Below are 24773 nucleotides of genomic sequence, written 5' to 3' on the forward strand. Positions count from 1 at the left end.
CCCTCGTGGTCCCCCTGTGCTGTCTTTCCCTCGCGGTCCCCATGTGCTGTCTTTCCCTCGCGGTCCCCCTGTGCTGTCTTTCCCTCGTGGTCCCCCTGTGCTGTCTTTCCCTCGCGGTCCCCATGTGCTGTCTTGCCCTCGTGGTCCCCCTGTGCTGTCTTTCCCTCGCGGTCCCCATGTGCTGTCTTTCCTTCACGGTTGTCAGCTCTTTCACGAGCCTCGATTCAGTATAGAAAAAAGAAAAAAAGAAAGAAAAAAAAGGCACCATGGGATCTTTAACATCAAAATCTTTGTATTGGTACATCAACTTAGATACACATTTATTGGGTTGATGCTTTATGTTAAGTTCGCATCACTAAAAGAGAAAAACATTCCAGTTTTATTCACAATTTCTTTCCTCCTCCCATTACCTTGGTATATCTCCCAAAATCTCCGTAGACGAAAGGAACAGCAGATGAAGAGCCAGTCAATCTCAGACGAGCGAGAAAACTCAACCTCATTGGAAGTACTAGCCACAGCACGACCAGATGTGACTTCAGCACAATAGATTATTAAAATATGATCATAAAACTACCATCCGAGAAATGTTGCCGAGATGGTGTAACCCATATACCTGTTCCCGTGCTGTGTTTTCATTTCATTTATTCATCATTTATTGTGCATGTGAAAAATATGGAAATTTTACATCCACTGGCAATTACATTTTAATTTATATAACCATGTACATATTAATTTAATGACTACGTAGTTTGTCGACAAATTCACCTGCATCATCGATGCCTCGGACATCGTTTTATAGCTCAACTGCAGAAACCCACCTAAAAGGGCCAAGAGGATGGGCTTTTATTGAAGTGGCTGATGTGTCCTCAGTGTGGTCGACAATTGGAAGGGATGTCTGAGAAGTTCCTGGCACAAAAAAAGTTAATCAACGAAACTTTTATCTTTCCAATTCTCGATTTCAAGCCAGGGGGTTTACATACAAACCCAGAACTCCATACTTTTTGGAGCTGGGTGAAGCTTTTATTTACCACGCAGACGAAGCGCAAAGCGGGGTTAAGCAGATGGTTCGCTCTGTCTGTCTGGCAGTTGTTACGTATCGAATTTGGGTCACTGCAGCGAGGTCACCGGAAACCCGGAGGGCGTCCCGGGAGAAAATAAATAAAGACACTGCTGTGCCCTCAGTGTTGTTTTATGGGCGAAACCAACATATGACATAAAACAGAAGGGTAACTTTTATATACTAGAACAGCACTGAGGAGAGAGCATACCTCCACCAGGTGAACAGTTTACGTTTTGCATCCCACTCTTGCAGGGAAAATGGCCTTTAAAAATGCCGGTTGTTGTTGTTGTTGTTGTTGTTGTATCCCACTTATATGTCGTGTCTGGTTCCAACCCTGAACCAAAATCTAAGCAGCTTGTTCTTGTTACCTAACCAATTTATGCACCTAGTTTTGTCATAACGCATCCATGTCAGAACTCATCCATAACTCTATTCTCGTATCCTGCTATTCCTGCTATTCAACACTAGACATCCTGCTATTCTCGTATCCGAATTTTAATTAAAAAATAAATAATTCTCGTTTCTGAATCCATATTCACATGTTCACCAAAAACGAATTGATTCGTCATTGTCACACTCACAAACTGTCCACCAAATTTCGTCCAAATCCGTCCACAGCATTTTGAGATATCCTGCTATGTATCGTTTTTGGCCCTTTCTCCCAATGGTGACGAATCACTTTAAAAATCCTACTAGCCGGATCCGAATCCGGATCTTCACCAAAATCTAATCATTTTGTCCGTGTCAATACACTACCTCGCTGCCAAATTTCGTCCGAATCTGTCCACAAATTTTTGAGATAGTGTTCACAGACAAACACATGAAAAATCACTCATAGACCGACATTTGGCAAAAGAGAACAAAGTAGAATGGCACTCAGTAATCCTTTTGACCTCAAAAATAATTGGTGGTTGAATTCAGTTAGCTGATATGCAAATCGTCTTCAAATTTTAAGTTAATTGGATGAACATTGACAATTTTAGAAATGTGGCCTATGTTGACCTTTTGGCCTATGTTGACCTCAAAAATAGTTGGTGGTTGGTTTCAGTAAGATGATATGCAAATCCTATTGAGATTTCAAGTCAATTGGATGAAAATTGAGGATTTTTAGAGATTTGAAAAAAGTGGTTAACCTTTGGCCTATGTTGACCTTTTGGCCGATGTTGATCTCAGAAATAGTTGGTGGTTGAATTCAGTCCGCTGATATGAAAATCCCATTCAAATTTCAAGTCAATCAGATGAAAATTGAGGATTTTAGAAATTATAAATAGTTGTTGACCTTTGGCCTATGTTGTTGACCTTGTGACCTATGTTGACCTCAAAAATAGTTGTTGATTGAATTCACTTATCTGATATGAAAATACTATTCAGATTTCAAGTCAATCGGATGAAAATTGAGAATTTTTAGAAATTTGAAGAAAAGTGGTTGCTCTTTGGCCTATGTTGACCTTTTGACCTCAAAAATAAATAGGATTTTGTCGGACCACGAACTGTATGTGCTGTTTGGTGAAGTTTTGTGAAGATCGGTTTAAAATTGTGACCTGTAGGCAAGTATAAGTGAGCGGACAGACAAACATACACACAAACACAAACACACACACACACACACAAACAAACACGCAGAAACAAATACGCACACACACACAAACCGGAGTGATCAGCATACTTGTGAAAAAAAATTTTTGGGCCAAGCAACAGACAGACAGACAGGGGTGAAAACATAACCTCCATCCACCTTTGGTGGCAGAGGTAATAAGGAATATTTATTAATCCCAACTGTCTACCTTCAACACAATACCACTAATTAAATGCAACACTTAAGGACTTTCCGAAGAATCCCCAAATTAAATAAGTACAAACATCACGGACAATGCAGCTAGAAGTTAATTCACGACTCTTGATGTGGTAACTTATGTCAAGCAAGCAGTTTGTACAGTAAACCCCAGCGGGTTATAAATGAGTGAAAGGTCGGCGGTTAGCATGGTCAAAAGGATCTAGTCCGGAGGATGCGCACAGGGCGAAGCCGAGTGGACAGTCACATCTTACAAGTCCTCAGAAGGTGAAATCCTCGTATCACCGAAGCATGGAGAAGAACCCGAGTCCACAGGTAAAGCTGCACCACATCAAGGGGGGGGCAACACTCGACCTTCGACCCTGAAGCCAACAGGCCACGGATACCTCCAGGTCACGCTAAGTCACCGTGGACGCCGGATGAAGTAATTAGGTCTAACAGGGCTTCACACCCAATGTCGCGTTACCTATTGGTGACATAAATGACCTCAACTGGGGAACTACACTCTCAACGTCTACCCTGTCTACTTATTGTATACAGCCGAGTGAACCGTGGGTGAACATTGGCTATTCACTAGAGCGAATCATTGGGGTACAACATTCCATCTAGTTATGATTTACACGCTATGTCAAAACAATGAAGGAAAAGGACACCCTGGCAGGTGTGAAAGGACAGTTTACCAAAGCACCAAAGCAAGCATGTACAGTATTTACAATTGGGCAATCTATGAGCACAAGCATGTATTCACAATCACAATATTTCACAATAGTCAAACTACAGTCAAACATCAAATCAAACAATGGTCAAACGATAGTTAAACAACAATCAAGCAATATAATACAAATAGGTAACTTCTCACGATGAAGCTGAGTCTATGGACCTATCACTTTGCAATCACCGACATGTCGGTGGTCTCTCTGTCTTTTTTTGGCATCATTTCTGATCCTGCACCGTCTGCCCTCTCCGTGTTCTGCTCCCCTCCACCAGCCCCCCAAAGTATCTGCAGTACGCACGCAGTCCACAAACAACCCCCTTTTGGTGAAACTGCTTAAATCCAGAACCACTGCTCACCTCCACTCATTACCTCCGCAACCAAAGGTGGATGGAGGTTATGTTTTCACCCCTGTCTGTTTGTCTGTCCGTTTGTTTGTGAACAATATATCTCAAAAGGTTGTGGACGGATTCGGACGAAATTTGGCAGAGATGTAGCGTATGTGACAAGGACGAAATGATTCGATTTTGGTGAAGATCCGGATTCGGATGCGGCTACTAGAATTTTAAAAGTGATTCTTCACCATTCGTGTCTTTGTCAAATTTCCACTCATTATTTCATTGTGTATGTGTTACTGTGTGTTTCTCGTTCGTGTTGGTTTGCAATTCGTGCAAACTTATGTATAATTAATCGTTTCCTGTTCACACCACGTGCGTGGCCTGGTCTCTCTAGGCTTCCCTCCCCAAATCGGTGTATTGTGAATTTAAGTTCTTGCCTTCGCTGTATTGCTTATTTCTTAGATTTTCTCTTCTCCCCCTAACTTCCCCGAACATCTACCCTTTGTGTAACGTTTTAAATACCAACGGTTTTTTTTGTTTTTTTATTATTTCCTCTCACATTGCACCTCAGCAACTAAAACGTGGGTTCCTCTCACACCAACCATGGCATCTCAGCAAAGGACTTCTGCGACTAATTGGGATTGTCACAATCTGTCAATTTCCCGACCCGGATCTCAGTCAATGGAGTATCTTCTCTTCTAGACTTGCTTATGACTAACTTCCCCCACAAATGTCTGCTGCTCTTCTTCTGCTCCAATCGGCTCATCTGATCATGTGCTTGTTAAAGTGGACATCTCTCTGGCCATTCTCAGAGAGCCTCCTCAGCGTCGACGAGTCTGGCATTTCACTCAGGCTGACTGGGACGGTCTTCAAGCAGCGATCAATCGTCTGGACTGGTCTCCCATCTCCACTGCCTCTGACATCAATTCTTCCTGGGAATTCTTCCAAAGCAAACTGATCTCTCTCATGCACAGATTTATCCCATCTCGTCTTCAGTTGTCTTACCCTTCCTCCCGTCCATGGTACACTGAATCTTGTGGTGAGGCAGTTGCCCTGAAACAACTTGCCTTTGCCTCTTGGAAGGCTAATCCATCTTGATCTTTTCTACCTCCGTTAATTCACCCCAGATCCACTTTTTTGAAATAGGGACTTCTTTCCTGGAAGTCCTAGCAGTGTCGATGTGTTTTATATCTCTCCCACACACCCCCTTCCCATGCCCCCTACCCCCAAGCCCTCTCCCTCCCACAGATCTCCCGATGTCCCTGCTCTCAAATGTTGTACTAGTGTGCTTCCCTCTCTCTCCCCCATCTTGTCTCCCGCTCCCTTTATCATATGTTTTATGTGTCACTTTGTCTTTTTATGATTAATGTTAGCTCTTACACGAGCCTCGATCTTGTATACAAAAAAAAAGAACGATTTTGGGGGGCAACCTCCCCCCGTACTGCCCCTTAGTGCCAGGTTTTTTAAAATGCAATGAACAAACTTTGGTACATCATGTGTGATAAATATAACATTGTGGTCAAGTTTCATCGGAATTGTGTGTGTAGTTTCTGAGAAGAAAGCAAATACCTATTTTGGGGGTTCAAACCTGGACCCACTTTGACCCCATGTAGGCCCCCTTGGACTTCAATTTTCTTAGAGCTGTGAACAAACTTTGGTACATCATGGGTGATGAAGATTGTAGTCAAGTTTCATCGAAATAGTGTGTGTAGTTTCGGGGAAGAGAGCCAATACCTAATTTGGGGTGTTGACACCTCCCGCCCCCGTAAACCCCGTTAATGTGCTCAGATTTTGATGCGGTCAATACACCTTTGTTAGTCATCAGATATGAAGCTTCTAGCAAAGTTTCATCAAAATTGGATGTGTAGTTTCGGAGAAGAGAAGCAAATACCTATTTTGGGTGGGGTCAGACTCCCCACAGACCACCTTAGACCTAGATTTTTTATGCCGTGAACAAACATTGCTACATGACGGGTGATGAAGGTTGTGGTCAGGTTTCATCAAAATCGTGTGTGTAGTTTAGGAAAAGAAAGCAAATACCTAGTTTTGCGGGGGGGGGGCTCAGAACTCCCATATACCCAAAATGAGTGCAGATTTTGATGCAGTCAATACACCTTCGTTAGGCATCAGATGTGTGAAGCTCATGGCCAAATTTCATAAACATAGGGGCAATACCCCCGGCGCTCACCTGGTAGAATAAACAGTATACTGCACCGACTAAAGGTATTTTAAACCAATTTCAATGGTTGCTAGAAGACAGGGCAGCATGTAGAATCATTCTAACATAATCATAACACTTTAAACAAACAAACAAAAAATATATATATTTTGGGGGCAACCCCCGCCCCCCTCCCACCACCACCTCAAACCTCGATTTTTTAAATGCCTGGAACAAACTTTGGTACAACACGGGTGATTAAGGTTGTGGTCAAGTTTCATCGAAATAGTGTGTGTAATTATAGTTTCAGAGGAAAGAGCAAACACCGATTTTGTGGGGCAAACCCCCGTAGACCCCTAAAGGGGCAGATTTTTTTTAATGGCGTGAACAATCTTTGGTAAATCACGGGTGGTGAAGGTTGTGGTGAAGTTTCATCGAAATCGTGTCCGTGGTTTCAGAGAAGAAAGAAAATATTTTTGGGGGTGGGGGGGGGGGTTGGGGTCAAACCTAGACCCACTTTGACCCCACGTAGACCCCCAAAGGGGCAGATTTTTTTTACAGCCGTGAGCAAACTTTGGTACATCACGGGTGATGAAGGTTGTGGTGAAGTTTCATCGAAATTGTGTCCGTAGTTTCAGAGAAGAAAGCAATTTTTTTTTGGGGGGGGGTGGGGGGGGTGTAGGAGGATAGAATCACTCCCCAGGATAAAATCACTCCAGAGTGATATTTTCCTCGGAAAAATTCACTCTAGAGTCGTTTTATCCTAGGATGAAATCACTCCCCCTAGGATTTTAACACTCCACCTTGCAGGATCAAATGACTCCCCAGGATTATAACACTCCCCCTATATATTTTGTGATTTAAACAATATTTGTTGCATGCTAATGACATACAACCATGACAAAGTTAATGAATATGAACATAAAATGATACATGAATTGATAAACAGGGCAGAATGATGTCCTTTGTAAACGGATCTCCCTAAAAATAAAAACACAATGTTTTTCGCATCCCCGCATTAAACTGGGTAAATCAAACAAAGAAAAGTATAAATTTAACATTCAAATAACTATATATTTTGATATTAGAGCATTCGCAGTAATCATTACGATACATTTACGATGTTTTATACTGAAAGGATATTTCCATTTCAACATATAATATAATATGTCATTTTAAGTTACGTTCTGTAACTTCACTGCACTTTTAAGAAATATTAAATACGGGTTTTAAAATGTTACTCAAATGTTTGTATATTGGCAAAGGTGTGTCCAGGTACCGATAACCAGGAAACGAGCGCTTCTGAGCAGTTCCGAGAACTGGATATAAGCGCTATATAAATGTTGGTAATTATAATGTTAAAAATATTTAAAAAAATATTAAAATAGGAGAGGGTGATTCTGTCTGTCTGTCTGTCTGTCTGTCTGTCCGGGGGTGTGGCTTACTCCGTTTACAGAGTAGCTCCACCCATTCTTGGAGAGGCTTCATGTAAACAAATATCCACCATTTTATTAACTTGAATAGCTTTGAGGCCTGTTTAGTTAGGCCCGTACTGTCTTTCTCTCTCACATAGGTTTATTTCAACTCTTATTCGATATATCATTTCATTTTTAACAGTCGCTAACATAGTTTTAGACTCGGTTGAAGAGAAATCCCATGAAAGTTTCCGTTTATAGAACAAAATGATTTCTCAAAGGCCTGTAAAATAAAGCTCATTCATTGAGTCACCCTCACGATTTTATCTCGAATTCACCATCTGATTTAATTTTTATCGATGGTTTTAGACTCGGTGTCAAAAATAATTGACAACATTCACGCACACATGGAAAATTGCCGAGATATATATTTTTCAAATCGCGGCACGGTCGGTCATACACCGCCTAAAATAACGGACGGGAAAATGGCGAGATATATTAAAAATTCATGGCGGACTTTTCCATTTGATGACAATCGTCACGATGAAATATTTAATTTGACTCCCGCTTCCGGTCTTGCCGGCTAGGTTTCGTTTATTCGCAGCTGTCCACGCTCTCCATCGAAATCGAAGTTAAGTAATTGTTCCCATTTGTATTTTCGTTATAACTGTATTTATTTTATGGTGTGTGTACGTATAGTGTGTCCCGAGGAAGATTCTCAGTGTAAATCTTTCATACCTGTATAGAAAATCGTGTTAATTAGTGTCGTGTCTTTTGAGGCCTTGTACACTGTCCAACCTTGAGGCTTTGTTTTTCTCTCAGCGGTCCGTCGTTTGTGCTCCAATAACATTCGTTCTCTGTTTTTCCCAGTCTTTTCACCCCATAGCATACTTCCTTGTTTAAAATCTCAACTTAAAAAAAAAAAAAAAAAAAAATTTCCTTCTCTGTTCTTATTCGTTGTTCTCATTCGTTTATTCGTTCTTATTCGTTCATTCGTTCTTCGACCACGTGTTTCTCCCCCATTTCCCCAGTTAGTTTTCACTGTTAAACTTTAAAATGTTTAAACTTTCCCCTCAAGTTCTGTATTCTGTCGTATATTATAACACCTTTTTCTTCTTCTTCTTTAAAAGGTTGCTTTCGACTTGCTCACCAAATCCATTCATCCCAAAAAAACATTTCCATCTCTTGCAGTGCCTCTTTTCTACATTCCCGAAACTCTCCTGCACTCCATCCCTCCTCCAGCATCCTTAAACGTATTTTTGACTCGAAGGTCACAAGAAACTCATTTTGCAATAAATGTTCGTTTCCCATTAATCGTACACTTTCTAAAATCCAATCTCACCCCTCCCCTCCAAATCTTCCCCAAAATCCCTCCCCTCCAAATATTCCCCATCACCCCTCCCCTCCAAATCTTCCCCATCACCCATCCCTTTCAAATCTTCCCCCTTGCCCCACCCCTCCAAATCCTCCCCATCACCCATCCCTTTCAAATCTCCCCCCTTGCCCCTTCCCTCCTAAACTCCCCCCACACCACTCCCCTTCAAGACTCCCCCTCGCCCCTCCCCTCCTAGACTCCCCCCTCACCCCTCCCTTCCAAATCTCCCCCATATCCCATCCCTTTCAAATCCCTCCCCTTGTCCCTTCCCTCCTAAACTCCCCCCTCACCCCTCCCCTTCAAATCTCCCCAACCTCATTTCTTCTCAATTTCCCCCCTCTCACCCCTCCTCCTCAAAGCGTCCTCCCCGCTTCTTCCCCCTTCCAACTCTCACCTCCATCTCCCCCAACCTTCTGCCTCGCTCTTCCCCCTCCTCAAATAATACCTCATTGTGCCTCACCCAATCACCATCAAACCTTTTGTCCGCCCCATCCTTCCCTTTCTCCGAGCTATTCTGAAATCTCTGACACACCTTCAACAGCTCTCCCTACCTCTTTCACCTCTTTCACATCTTATCCTACCCCTCCTTCCCCCTGTTCTGTATCCGATGCTCCCCCTTCCTCTTCATTAATGGTATGGACCTCAAACATCTGGGGCCTTCGTTCAAACTTAACTGATCTCTCCATACAGGTTGCTTCTGACAAACCAGACGTGATATGCTTAACAGAAACTTTCCTCCTTCATGATGTCTCTGATTCCTTAGTATCTCTCCCGGGTTACTCCCTCCGTGAAAAAGTGCTCAGCTCACGTGAAAAAGCTGAATTCCTCAACTCTGTGTTTGCCTCTAAATCTTGTGTCCCAAACCCATCCCTCTCTGTACCCACCATACCCAGTCATACCCAGCTGCTCCTGGACTCCGTGTCCTTTCCTCCTGACAAGGTGGAAAAGTTTCTGTCAACCCTCGACTCTGATTCTGCAACTGGACCTGACGGCATCAGCCCACGGGTCCTAAAATCCTGATCTTCCGCTCTTTCACTCCCTCTCTCTGTTCTCTTCACCCTCTCTTTTGCTCAAGGTCAACTGTCATCTGCTTGGAAATCAGCCAACATCACCGCTTCACACAAAAAGGTGCAAAAACAGATCCTTGCAACGACAGACCAATCAGCCTTCTCCCAATTATCAGCAAAGTCATGGAATCCATCATTGCTTCGGATATGAAATCTTTCCTCTTCTCCAATGGCCTGATCTCTGATCATCAATTTGGTTTCAGACCAGGTCACTCTACTCTGGGCATGGTGCTTCTGCTGTCTCAACAATGGATGGAGGTCCTCAATGCCAAACAGGAAATTAGAGCCGTCTCCCTTGACATATCACGTGCCTTCGATACGGTCTGGCACCCAGCCCTGGTAACTATCCTCTTATGGTGTTCATGGAAATCTCCATGCATGGCTCGTGGACTTCCTCTCCTGTTGTAGTCAAAGTGTGGCACTAAATGAAATTCTCTCATCTCCCCTTCCTGTCCAGGCTGGAGTTCCTCAAGGCAGTGTTCTGGGCCCAGTGCTTTTTAAAATCTTCATTAATGATCTCTCTGACTCTCTGGAAAATCCTCTCCATCTTTTTGCTGATGACTCAACCCTCTGCTGCTCCATATCTCAACCCTCAGATCACATTTCCAAGCTGGCCTCCAAAGCCATTCCCTGACTGGGCATCCTCCGTCATGCGAAGTCCTTCCTTGGCACTACTTAGCTTCTTACCACATACAAAGCTTTCATCCGCAGCTCAATGGAATACTGCTCTCTCCTCTGGGCTGGTGCTCCTGCCTCACACCTAGCTAGGCTTCACGCTGTAGAAACCAAAGCTTTCAGAATCATTGTTATCTCCTGCGATGAAGCTGACTCTGAGGGTCTTTCACTCTCACCGCAAGCAGGTAGGTGGTCTTTCTATTTTCTACCACCTCTCCGACCTTGCACCCCTGCTCTGTGCTCTGTCCCCCAAATATTCCAACAGGATGCACAAGATCTGCCAGCAACCCTCTTTTGGTGAAACTGCCAAAATCAAGACACTCTGCTCAACTTCACGCTTTCATTCATTTTTTTTCCCGCCTCTGGAACGAACTCCCACACTCTTTTCAATCCCACTCCTCCCTCAAGGTCTTCAAAACAGCTCTTCACCACCATCTCTTATCTTCCCCCATCCAAAACCTTGATCTTTTCTTACCCCGTTAATACAACTCCTTCAAATTCCGTTTTTAACTCAACTGGACTACCGTCCAGTTGAGTTCATCACATACTGAACCCTCTGGCGACCGTTGTCTGTCGTCTGTCGTCCATTAACTTTTCGACGTTAACACTCCAGCATCCACAAATATCAACCGATTCTGATCAAACTTGACATGCAGCATCCTTACCCCAAGGACCAGGTTGGTATTACATTGCAGCCCGATCCGTTGAAAAATGGCGGACGTAGGCGACCATTTTGTTTTTGGTCATGAAAACGACGTTAACACTCTAGCGTCCACAAATATTAACAGATTTTTTAAATCAAACTTAGAATGTTTAACCCTTACCACACAAGGTAGGTTGCTATTGCATTCCAACCCGATCCGTCACAAAATGGCCGCCATAGGCCGCCATATTGTTTTCAGCTCCGAAACGACGTTAAGACTTTAACGTCCACAAATATTTATGGATTTTGATTAAACTTAGTGTGTGAGACTCTTACCACACAAGGATAAAAGGACCTTTAAATTATTACACAAGATTGTTGGCTTTTCATTTAAGTCAAATCTAGTACAGACAACTGACCTACTTTAAAGTTGTCCAGTCAGTTCAGTTGAGTTCTGCTTCCCTGGAAGCTCTAATTTCTCCTCAAAGTCCTAGTAGTGTCCATCTTATTTTAACCCGCGTACCCCGCCCCAGCCCTCTCACTTCCACAGATCTCATGATTTCCCTGTTTTCTACTGTTTCTACTGTTGTGCTTCCCTCTCTTGTCTCCCACTCCCTTTATTATATTGTTCCATGTGTTAGCTCTTATACGAGCCTCGATTTAGTATACAAAAAAATAAATAATGAGTGTCTAACATAAAATATACGGCCCTTTTGAATTTATTCCACCCCTTTTGAACTTATCCCCAAATGTGCCGGCTAGCTACAGACCTACCTCGTCCTCTCCTTGTTGTCGTCCGCGACGTTGCCCCTGGGCTGCCCCCACCTTATCATCTTCCGGCCCATGCTCTCAGCTTCCCTCCTTTTCTTCATGCATACCACAAACACCACAGTCTTCTGGTGGGTGGGTGGTGATATGCTCTCCTGCCACCGCCTTCTAGTTTGTTGGGTTGACAATGTCCTGTACAGAGCCTGAACAATATTCCAATAGAAAGAACTTGTCCTGATATGCAATGCCGGACAAAATGTTCCGAGTTCCTGCAGTTCAAGCTCAACAAAAATGTTGCTGTCTCGGCAAATTGCAGGTGCATCTAAATAGTATCGGGATTCTTTTGAGTTAACGAGTAAGTATTCCAGACAATCATTTACTCTGAGCTTTCAAATTCACTTTTAAACCTTTGTTACATTTTGTATAAAGGAGGAGAAATTCTCAAGTATTGATTTATTTTCTTTTTATGGAACAAATATCTCCAGCTCGTTCTTTAGACGTCAAGCTTGAGGGATATTTATCATTGGGTCATGGCTTTTGCTGATGTACTCATCAGTGTCGGGGATTGCGGCTGCTTCCAAGTTATTTGTTTTATTTTGATGATTATAGCAAGATTGTTCTTTCCAGGTCACAACATGCTCCAGAACTTTACTGCAGCGACTCCTCAGCACCGTTGCCGGGTTCCATGGCTGGAGAACGCATCGCTCGGGGCTCCGCTGGACTCCCCGCGGAACCTGAGCAAGGAGAACCTCCTGAGGATCTCAATTCCCTGGGAACAAAACTCTCCGAGCAGGTGCAGTCGCTATGTCCGACCACAGTGGCAGCTGCTGCTGAACGACTCTGCAGATGTGTCGGACCACGTAGGGATTGAGGGCTGCGTTGATGGTTGGGTTTTCGATTCCAGCGAGTTTTCATCCACCATCGTCACTGAGGTCGAGTTTCTTCACATTTTCTCACTTAACAATTTGTTGGTTGATTTGTAATGCTATGAGTAATGCCGCGCTGGAGGATAATTATTTATTTGGCATGAGGGCGGTGTACAGTCACGCGAAAAAGTAAGTACACCCCATGTAAAGTTTGGACTTTTTCAACATATTTCAACATACAGATATTTGATCTTCATTTCAACAATATTGATAGATAAAGGTGATATAATATGACAAATATCATGAAACATTTACATTTTGTAGTCCATTGTATAATTTAAATAAACATAAATGCAAATTTCCAATGTGGAAAAAGTAAGTACACCTTTGGCTCTAATTAGTCCTTGAGCCAACCGGCCATTTTTTGAAGTGAATGCTCCGGCGGGGGGAGTAATTCTCATTATGATTTTCCATTAGACCAATGTCTCAAGTGTCAGAAAAGGTGTGATGGACATCTGAGAACGGTAGCTGAGTGCCCGGATGGACGCCATCTTTGAAATCACCCAGCTCGAAAATGCCCATTTGGTGGGGTACATTGTTGCACGTGTATCTGGACTTCTATACTAGCTATCGATGTGCGGTTGACGACTAAATATACGTCCGATGTGTACCGTCTAAATAAAAAATAATATGAAGCATTTTGTTTTAGATTAATTATTATAAAAATCAATTATCGAAAAAAAATCATATATTTTTCAATATTTTATTATTAGACTTGTACTTTTTTTAGTGAAACAACACTGGTATGATTTTCCAAATTATGCATTGTGCTACACCGTTTATCTGTCTATAAAAATAACTCAAAAACTAAAACATATCATCCACCACGAGTGTACACAAAAAATATATGAAAAGGCATGCACTTTCCACAAACCGAAACTATGTCAGTTGGAATTTCCCGCCGATAATCAACCCACAGAACCCAGTGCCGAAAGTGACGTCAGTCTATTCTATATCTATATTCTATATCTCAGTCTGAGATTTGTTGCGGTGACCTGATTAATTTCTGAGGGGGGGGGGGGGGGGGAACCATGGGTTCGCTGGAACCATGCGACCAGACAATCAGTTCGTGGACTGGTTTCAACATCATGACTAGAGATCGTGTTCAGGTGACGGAAGATGTAGTTGGCTACCTGCCGACTATAAACGCGCCTGCCACAGATATGGCAACAGTGCAAGAAATCCTCAGAGAAGCTCTGAACATCATGTCATCACTTCAGCTTGAGCGTATACCGGTGGTGCTAGACCAGGCACTATTTGCTAAGGCGACCGAAATAGCATGGAAAGATGTCGATCGATATGGAAGAATCGTGCTCATGATGGGGAACTTCCATACCATCTGTAACTTCATGTCGAGCATTGGGAAAATGTTTGGAGATGCAGGCCTTCGGGATGTAGCTGTTGAGTCAGGAGTAATCGCTGAAGGTTCCATCAACAGGGTTCTGGAAGGCAAGCAATACAACCGTGCTGTGCGACTCCACAAGTTGATGTACGAGGCACTAATGCGCATCATTTGGAAGGGCTTCCAGGTGTGGATAGAAAGCAATCATCCTGACAAGGAACCCCAGATTCGAAGCACTGACCTCAAAATTCGCAGCATCAAGGAGGATGTTTGCCACGAGACTCTCGCTGCTGCTCTCGATGATGATTCATGTGTACAGAGCTTTGACATGTTCGCGAAATACCTACATTTTCTGCGAACCAAACATGGAGACCTGGCTCGCTTCTGGATGATGTATATTGATATGGTAGAGACCCTGCTGGGGTTGATTCGTGCGGATAGAGAAGGCGACTGGATGCTTCACTTGGCTTGTGTCAGAAGAGTGATCCCTTGGTGTTTCGCAATGAACAAGGTGAACTATGCTAGATATCTACCAGTGTACTATGCACAGATGACGCAACTCCACGAAACATGCCCCGAGTTGTACAGGCATTTCAATCAAGGCTACTTCTCCGTACAGCTTAGACCAGGGAATCCATTTGCCAGAATCGCTGTTGATCAGACAACAGAAGAAACAGTAAACAAAGATACGCAAACAGCTGGAGGAACACGAGGTTTTAGTCTTCGACAAGGGGCTGTGTCACGATACTATCTAACTGCAGAAAATCGGGCTACTGCACTGAGGCAACTACGAGAAACTATCCTTGTGAATGGCAGCGACACATCTCACGCCAAGCACCCTGACTTGTCTACTTCTCGCATCAAACGTGATGAGTCTGGCGTCACAGCTATCTGTGATCTACTGGAAAATGACTGGACCAATCCATTCGCCGATGATCCGTCATGTCTTCTCAGTATATCTACCGGAGCGGCTGCGAGGGAGGACGTTTCTAATGACCTACTCAACACCCTGCAAAAGGGGGAAGCGTCGTATCAAAGCTTCCAGAAACGTCTTGAAGAGGGAACAGGCTTTCATGACACATTGAACAAGCTAAACTTGAAGACCTTTGGTAAGATCAAGCAGAAAGTTGTGAAGGGCACAAACAAGGAGATCGTCCTGAGAGCTGACAGACAACTGTTTGCCACCATGATACTCATCGCCAAGACAAGGAACCTCGACATGCAACTTGTCCTTTGTCACCCACTAGGGCCGTTACCATGGTCTTTGGCAAACGTTGATGGGTCAATGAAAAAAACGAACAAAGCTGCACTTGCGAAACACATGGAAGGTCTTGTGGAACCAGCCGAGAACGTTGACAAGCGAAGTGCAACAATAATTGATGCGATGGCTCTCATACAAAAGATGCATGGCGAGAACGACACGTTCGAAGAACTATCTGACCGCATCCTTGCTGCAGCGCTTCACGCTGGTCAAGGCAGTGAGCGCATCGATGTTGTCTTTGACACATACACAGAAGAATCCATCAAAGCAGCTGAGCGTGTGAACCGCGGTTCAAATGAAGGCATCAGTTTCAGCGAGATCAGACCCGCACACAAAATCATGAACTGGCGGCGTCTCCTTGCTTGCAGCCAGACAAAGGAGAAACTGGTTGTGTTTCTGGCGGAGTCGTGGAAACATGAAACAAATCGCGAAAAGCTAGGCAACAGAACACTGTATGTCACCTGTGCTGAAAAATGTCTAGTACTGACCCGCGATAGGTGGAAGTTGGTGCAAGCACTCGAATGTAGCCACGAGGAAGCAGACACGCGTATGTTTCTCCACGCAAAGCACGCCGCTACCCACTACAAGACGATCATCTTAGTGGCAGATGACACCGACGTTCTGATCATCAGTCTTCATCTCAGCAGAACCATCGATAGTCAGCTCTTCATCAGACGAGGAACAAAGGTTCGAGTCAGAATGATCGACGTTGGAAAGTTGGCTGCGGTATTGGGGTCTGGAGTTTGCAGTGCATTGCCAGGGCTTCATGCATGGAGCGGGTGTGACACTGTGAGTGCTCTGGCTAGCCAAGGAAAGATAAAGGCTTTGAAGCTTGTGCAAGCGAATGAGCTGTATCTTCAAGCATTCACAGATCTGGGATCTTCGTGGAATGTACCAACAGACGTCTTCAATAGCATTCAGGCCTTCACGTGTCAGCTGTACGCCAAGAACACGAAGATCGTTGGTGTTAATTCGCTCCGTTATCACATGTTCTGTGCAAAGAAGGGCCAGATCGAATCTGGACAATTGCCGCCCTGTGAAGACTCCTTGATGCAGCATACGCTTAGGGCCAACTATCAGGCGGCTATCTGGCGACGCAGCCTTGAAAACCTACCAGACGTCCCAACACCATCAGCAGGACATGGTTGGGAACTCGATGATGGCGGTTCGCTCACAATCCGATGGATGGCGGGTCTACCAGCTCCAGATGTCGTCTTGAATCTCATCTCATGCACATGCAGAAGGACGTGTCGACCGTCAGATTGCTCCTGCATACTGAATGGGTTGAAGTGCACTGTTGTGTGTAAGCTGCAGGGATGCTCCAACATGGTGCAGGATGATGCTATCGTGGCTCAGGATGCCAATGACTCTGATGGCGACTCTGATGATTAACTTTGTGTGCACTGTATATTGTATAGCATATGTTGTTCTCTATTATAATGCAGGCCAAATTGCCTGAAAATCTTTATAGACAGATAAACGGTTTAGCAAAATGTATAATTTGGAAGATCATACCGGTGTTATTTGACTAAAACATGACATGTTCAATGATACCTCCGCTTGCTTATTAGGAATATACATCGTATGGTGTTAAAATCAGCTCCATCCGTCTTTCCAAAAACTAGTAATGAATAATTAATATAATTGGCGGCCATTTTGAAATCCAAGATGGCCACCAAAGCGCAGATTTCCGATGTAACAATTTCCGCCTGCTTATTAGATATCGTATGGTGTTAAAATCCTCTCCGTACGACATTCCTAACTTGCGTTATCGTCAGAATAGATAATGCCAGCGGCGGCCTAAGTCATTTTATGCCTCTTTACATTTATTTGTTGGAAACTCGTGGTGGATGATATGTTTTAGTTTTTGAGTTATTTTTATAGACAGATAAACGGTGTAGCACAATGCATAATTTGGAAAATCATACCAGTGTTGTTTCACTAAAAAAAGTACAAGTCTAATAATAAAATATTGAAAAATATATGATTTTTTTTCGATAATTGATTTTTATAATAATTAATCTAAAACAAAATGCTTCATATTATTTTTTATTTAGACGGTACACATCGGACGTATATTTAGTCGTCAACCGCACATCGATAGCTAGTATAGAAGTCCAGATACACGTGCAACAATGTACCCCACCAAATGGGCATTTTCGAGCTGGGTGATTTCAAAGATGGCGTCCATCCGGGCACTAAGCTACCGTTCTCAGATGTCCATCACACCTTTTCTGACACTTGAGACATTGGTCTAATGGAAAATCATAATGAGAATTACTCCCCCCGCCGGAGCATTACTTTTGGTCTGGCTCAAGGACTAAATAGGTGGTATTGCCCCCTTTGGCAGAAACAACCTCAGGTAGGCGTTTCTTATAACTGTCTACCAGTCTCTGACATCGACTGGGAGAAATTTTTGCCCACTCCTCCATGCAGAATTCTTTCAGCTGTGCGATGTTTGAGGGGTTTCTTGCATGCACAACAACAACAACAACATGCATTTTAAAGGCCATTTTCCCTGCTAGAGCGGGGGTTAGCCTTGCGGTCCGCATGACAATCTTCTCCATTTTGCCCTATTTTCTGCATCTCTCCTTGTTAACCCCCTTGCCCGCATTTCTTCTTCCACCATCTTTAGCCAAGTCTTTCTCGGTCTTCCCCGTCTTCTACTTCCTTCTACATTCATTTCCATCACTCTTCTCAACCAGTCACTTTCATCCTTCCTCAACACATGACCAAACCATCTCAACCTGTTCCTCTTCACAGCATCAATCACAGGCTCTATTCCCATCATCTTTCGCAATTCATCATTTGTTTTCCTCTCTCTCAACGATACTCTGCACATCCGTCGAACCATTCGCATTTCCACCCTTTCCAACCTTCGTTGCTGCTCTACGTTCATTACCCATGTCTCGCTCCCATAAATCATAACACTTCTCACACATGCAGCATACACCTTTCCCTTCAGCTTCAACGACACTCCCCTCATCATCAGCACGCCACTCAATTCCCGAAACTTCTTCCATGCACATCTCACTCGAGCAACCGTTGCCGAGTCTGATCCACCTTCTCCATTCAGCATGTCTCCGAGGTAGCAAAATGTTTTCACACCTTCCAGCTTCACGCCGTCTCCAATATCCAACTCAACATTTCCTCCATCTGCAGATCCCTCTGTGCACACCTTACATTTGAATGTAGCTGCCACACTGGTTAATAACCCTCTCAGACCACTACATTTTTGATGCACCCACTCAGCGCACATTGTACACTGAATGGAGTTCACTCCGACACCCTTCCTACACACAGCACAGGGCCACTTCCCAGTTCTTTCCACCTCACCACATGCTTTACCACTTGCCATCACCTTCGTCTTTCCGATATTCACCTTCAGACCTTTTGTCTCCATACATTCCTTCCACGTGTTCATCTTTTCCTTCAGTCCATCCATACTTTCTGCAATCAACACCAGATCATCTGCATACAACAACTCCCACGGTAAACCCTCCTTTACGTTCTGAGCCAGCACCTCCATCACAGCTACAAATAGTAGTGGACTTAGTACCGACCCCTGATGCACTCCCACCTTCACCTCAAACTCACCACTGTTCCCGTCCTTCGTCCTTACAGCTGTGCGCGCTCTTTTGTACATTGCCATCACTACTCTGATCAACCATTCCTCCACTCCTAACTTCCTCAATGCCCATGTCAATACTTTGCGTGGAACCCGATCGAATGCTTTCTCCAGATCAACAAACCCAAGAAACAACTTCTTCCTCTTCTCCATGTACTTCTCCTGCAACTGCCTCACAATGAAAAGTGCGTCTGTCGTTCCTCTTCCTGGCATAAATCCAAACTGCATTTCGTCGATCTTCACTTTCTTCCTTATCCTCCTCTCCAACACCCTTTCCAATACCTTCATTCCATGCTCCAATAACTTTATCGCTCGGTACGAGCCACACTCCAGAGGGTCACCTTTCCCCTTGTATAGAGGGACGAGGGTACTCAGTTCCCAAACCACTGGAATGCGGCCTTCTTTCACCACCAGATTACCGATCTCTGTCATTCTCTTCACACCCCAACTTCCTGCTGCCTTCAACATATGTCCCACAACTCCCGTCGGCCCTCCCGCTTTTCTACCCTTCATTGCTTTTATCGCTTCCTCAACTTCCTTCTCAGTTATCTTCTCTGCCGGTCCTAAAACTGGGTTACTCTCTATGTTGCCTTCCCATTCATTCTCTGTATTCAACAGCATTTCCATATATCTTTTCCATCTTCCTTTAATTCCATCTGGGTCGACAACGATTTGTCCCACTTCATCCTTCAAGCAGCTCACCCCCATCACATCACACCTCTCTTTCGCTATCTGCTTTGCAATCCGGAATACTGCTCTCTGACCCTCTTCCAAATCCAAGCGTTCTCTGAACATTTTCCTACATGCCTCCTGCGCCTTTGCTACCTCTTTCTTTGCAGCCTTCCTGGCTGCCTTATAACTTTCATGCTCTGCTGTTTCTGCTCCCGTACCCTTCACCTTCTGCCACTCCTTGAACTTCTTCCTCTTCTCGTCAATCCTCTTTCCAACTTCATCATCCCACCACCATGTTTCCGAGTGCCTCGGTGGTCCTTTTGTCCATCCACATACTTCACCAACGGCTCCCAACAGACTAGCTTTCATTGACATACAACCACTTTCAAGCTCAACCACATCATCCTCGACCCTACTCAGCCTCTCTTTTAATGCCTCCCTTACTGTCACCTCTTTCAACCTCCACACCTTCATTCTCGGTTGGTACTTCACCTGCCGAGCTCTCCTCGCACCTTTCACCCTTACGTCGCAGACAACCAAGTGGTGCTGTGAAACAGCCTCCTCCCCCGGGATCACCTTTGTGTCTCGGAGGTGCCCCCTATCTCGCCTACGCACCATCAGGTAGTCAACGGTTGTCGTCGACCCACCTGACGTGTATGTAACAAGCTTATTATCCTCTTTCTGGAACTGTGTATTACAAATCAACAAATCAGCTCTATCAGCAAACTCTAAAATCCTTTCACCTTCTCCATTTCTCACACCATATCCGTAACCCCCATGAACTCCGTCAAAACCATCCATACTCCTTCCCACATGTCCATTTAGGTCTCCTCCTACCACAACAACTTCCTCATCTTTCACGTTTTCCATCAGCTTGTCTATCGCACACCAGAACTTGTCCTTCTCTTCATCGCTCCGACCAACCTGCGGAGCATATCCCGGGATGACGTTCACCAAGAGCTTTCCAATCATCATTTTCACCATCATCAACCTATCACTCACTCTAGTCACACTCACTACACTGTCTACAAACTCCTCAGAAAACAGGACACCAACACCATTCACGCCCTCCAGGCACCCTTGCCACACAAACTTGTATTTCTGTCCCTGCCTACCCTTCACCATCCTCACACCACTTCCCTTCCATCTCGTCTCTTGCACACAACATATGTCCACTCTTCTTCTGACCAATACTTCCACCACTTCTCCTGATCTCCCTGTCATTGTCCCAACATTCCATGCCCCAAACCTCAGAAACCGATCTCCACTTCGGGCTGTACCCTGCGGCCTGCCCACATGTAGTTGTAATTGTCATGGTTCTCTTTTTGAGGCAATGTTTTTTATGGCCGGATGCCCTTCCTGACGCCAACCCTCTTAGTCGTCTCTTACGACACGCAGGGATACGGCGTACCTATTCTTATCCAGGGTAGACACTGGGAAACGTTTAAAACATGGAAATCCTGGGGGGGGGGTGGGGGGGTGGGGGGGGGATCACCGCTGCGGTTTAAACATATTTAAATAAATATTTAAACAAAACCATGAAAACAATCTGGGAAAAGTCTCTAAGTGAGAACGTGGATTTGAGAAAGCAGGAGCAGAGGTGAAAGAACAAACGAGAATATGGGGGGCGGGGCACAAGTCGAGACGAGGAGGCCGCACGAGACACCAGGCCGCACGAGGCGAGGACAAAGAAACGACTAATTACACACAAATTTGCAACAACTACAAAACCAAAACCAAATAGAAACACACAATAACACATACACACCAAAATAGGCAGCGGAAATTTGACAAAGAAACGAACGGGAAAACACTCAAACTTTGATGCCGTGGAGAGATCAAAGCAAGCCCAGTCGCTCGAGGGACCGGAAGCGGACCTCGTTTCTTGCATGCACAGCTCGTTTCAAATCCCCCCACAACATCTCGATGGGATTTAGATCCGGGCTTTGACTTGGCCATTCCAGAACCCTCCATTTCTTTCTTTTCAGCCATTCCTTGGTGGATTTACTGGTATGTTTAGGGTCATTGTCATGTTGCAAGGTCCACCTTCGGTTGAGCTTCAACTTTCCGACAGATGGCCTCACATTATCCTCAAGCACCCTCTGGTACAATGAAGAATTCATAGTGGATTCTATGATGGTGAGCTGCCCAGGCCCTGATGCAGCAAAGCTGCCCCAAACCATAATATTTCCACCACCATGCTTTTTTTTTTTGCTTTTTTTTTGGTATGCAGAATCGAGGCTCGTGAGAGACCTAACATTTATTTCACAAACAAATCAAACAGACAAACAAAATATATAAAAAGAGGGAGCGGTAGACAAGATGGGGAGAGAAGGGGAAGCACACAAACACAACATTTGAGAGCAGGGACATCGGGAGATGTGTTGGAGGGAGAGGTCTTGGGGGGAGGAGGCGTAGGAAGGGGGGGGGGGGTGGGAGAAGTATAAAACACAAGGACACCAAGGACTTCCAGGACAGAAGTTGGTATTTCAGAAAAGTGGATTTGGGGTGAAATTAGTGGGGGTAGAAAAGATCAAGGTTTTGGATGAGGGAACATAAGAGATGGTGGTGAACAGCTGTTTTCAAGACCTGGAGGGAGGAGTGGGATTGAAGAGAGTGAGGGAGTTTGTTCCAGAGGTGGGAGAAAAGAGGAATGAAGGAGTGAAGGTGAGCAGAGAGTCTTGATTTTGGCAGTTTAACCATAAGAGGGTTGCAGGCAGATCTTGCGCGACCTGTAGGGATATTTGGGGGACAGAGCACAGAGAGAGCTGGGGGGGGGGGGGGGGCAAGGCCGGAGGGGAGTCGGTGGAAGACGGAAAGACCACCAACCTGCCTGCGGTGAGTGAGTGAAAGGCCCTTGGAGTTAGCTTCACCGCGGGAGAATCCAATGATCCTGAACGCTTTGGTTTCAACAGCGTGAAGACGAGCTAGGTGTGAGGCAGGAGCACCAGCCCAGCGGGGAGAGCAGTATTCCATTGAGCTGCAGATGAAAGCCTTGTATGTGGTGAGGAGCTCATGTGTTCCAAGGAAGGACTTCGCACGACGGAGGATGCTCAGTCGGCGACTGGCTATGGAGGCCAGATTTGAAATGTGGTTTTCCCAGGAAAGATCATGGCAGATAGTGAGACCCAAAAGCTTGAGTGACAGAACTTCTTGGTGAGGATTATTCAGAAAGTGGATGGGAGGGTTGTCCAGTCGGTCTTTTCGGAGAGACATCGTAAGAGTGTGAGATTTGTCAGGATTGAAAGACATGTTCCACTTGTTTGCCCAGTCTGTGATTTTGTCCAGGTCTGCAGAGAGTGAGGAGGCTGCAGACTGCCGATATGAGGGATGAGGAATGGAGCGACAGAGAGTAGAGTCATCAGCAAAGAGATAGAGAGGATTTTCAAGAGAGTCAGAGAGATCATTGATGAAGACCAGAAAAAGCACAGGGCCCAGAACACTGCCTTGGGGAACTCCAGCTTGAACAGGAAGAGGAGATGAAAGAAACCCATTCAGGGCCACACGTTGACTACGACTAGAGAGGAAGTCTGCCAGCCATGCGTGGAGATTTCCATGGATACAAAAGGAGGAGACTTTGGTGAGCAGAGCGGGGTGCCAGACCGTATCGAAGGCACGTGATATGTCAAGGGAGACAGCTCTAATTTCCTGTTTGGCATTGAGGACCTCCATCCATTGTTGAGAAAGCAGAAGCCGCATGTCCAGAGTAGAGTGACCAGGTCTGAAACCAAATTGATGATCAGAGATCAAGCCATTGGAGAAAAGGAAAGATTTCATATCCGAAGCAATGCTGGATTCCATGACTTTGCTGATAATTGGGAGAAGGCTGATTGGTCTGTAGTTGCTAGGATCTGTTTTTGCACCTTTTTTGTGCAAAGTGGTGATGTTGGCTGATTTCCAAGCAGTTGGCAGATGACCTTGAGCAAAAGAGAGGGTGAAGAGAATAGAGAGAGGGAGTGAAAGAGTGGAAGAACAGGATTTTAGGACCCGTGGGCTGATGCCGCCAGGTCCAGTTGCAGAATCAGAGTCGAGGTTTGACAGAAACTTTTCCACCTTGTCAGGAGGAAAGGACACAGAGTCCAGGAGCAGCTGGGTACGACTGGGTATGGTGGGTACAGAGAGGGATGGGTTTGGGACACAAGATCTAGAGGCAAACACAGAGTTGAGGCATTCAGCTTTTTCACGTGCGGAGTCAGCAGTGTAGCCGTTTGAGGTGAGGGAGGGGATGGAGGGGGAACAAACACCAGAAACAGATTTGACCAGACGCCACCAGGACTTGGAAGAGGGAGACAGATAAGAGAGTTCGATCTTGAGAATGGAGAGATATTGTTTCCTGGCTCTCCTGAGGGTGGACACACACTTGTTTCGGGCTTTGTGAAAGGAAATGAGATTTCCTTCTGTTGGATTTGCTTTCCAGGAGACGAAGGCAAGTTGTTTCTGGGCAACAGCCTCACCACAAGATTCTGTGTACCATGGACGGGAGGAAGGGTATGACAACTGAAGACAAGATGGGTTAAATCTGTGCATGAGAGAGTGCATTTTACTTTGGAAGAATTCCCAGGATGAGTTGATGTCAGAGGCGGTAGAGATGGGAGACCAGTCCAGATGATTGATGGCTGCTTGAAGACAGTGCCAGTTGGCCTGAGTGAAATGCCAGACTCGTCGACGTTGAGGAGGCTCTCTGAGAATGGTCAGAGAGATGTCCACTTTAACAAGCACATGATCAGATGAGCCGATTGGAGCAGAAGAAGAACAGCAGACATTTTCAGGGAAGTCAGTCCTAACCAAGTCCAGAAGAGAAGATGCTTCATTGACAGATCCGGGTCGGGAAATTGACAGATTGTGTCAGTCCCAGTGAGTCGCAGAAGTCCTTTGCTGAGGAGCCATGGCTGGTGAGAGAGGTACCCACACCCAGCCAACTGGCATGGTGACGATTGAAAT

The 24773-nt window shown here is 44.9% G+C and overlaps 2 protein-coding genes and 1 long non-coding RNA gene across 5 annotated transcripts in view; 2 read left to right on the forward strand and 1 right to left on the reverse strand.

Annotated features, from left to right (window-relative positions):
• LOC137426468 (solute carrier family 22 member 6) overlaps window positions 1-2555 on the forward strand; it is a 61755-nt gene extending 59200 nt beyond the window's left edge. Inside the window, exon 10 of the mRNA XM_068115021.2 lies at window positions 439-2555. Coding sequence (XP_067971122.2) covers window positions 439-547 — 109 coding nt within the window. The 3' untranslated portion in view covers window positions 548-2555. The remainder of the gene's footprint in view (window positions 1-438) is intronic.
• LOC137426471 (uncharacterized) lies at window positions 1716-12277 on the reverse strand. The gene is made up of 2 exons (XR_010984312.2): window positions 12010-12277; window positions 1716-3173 (listed from the first exon to the last, which is right to left on the reverse strand). It is a non-coding gene; the product is annotated as an uncharacterized LOC137426471 (long non-coding RNA).
• A 152-nt stretch (window positions 12278-12429) lies between these two features.
• LOC137426470 (solute carrier family 22 member 6) overlaps window positions 12430-24773 on the forward strand; it is a 102473-nt gene continuing 90129 nt past the window's right edge. The window contains exons 1-2 of one of the 3 annotated variants that reach the window (XM_068115030.2): window positions 12430-12448; window positions 12631-12935. In XM_068115030.2, the coding sequence (XP_067971131.2) occupies window positions 12639-12935 (297 nt within the window). In that variant the 5' untranslated portion in view covers window positions 12430-12448; window positions 12631-12638. The other 2 variants (XM_068115028.2, XM_068115029.2) reach the window with 2 other exon arrangements.

This window comes from Myxine glutinosa, chromosome 5 (genome assembly GCF_964187855.1).
Source record: "Myxine glutinosa chromosome 5, kmMyxGlut1.1, whole genome shotgun sequence".
In the NCBI taxonomy this organism is placed as follows: Eukaryota; Metazoa; Chordata; class Myxini; order Myxiniformes; family Myxinidae; genus Myxine; species Myxine glutinosa.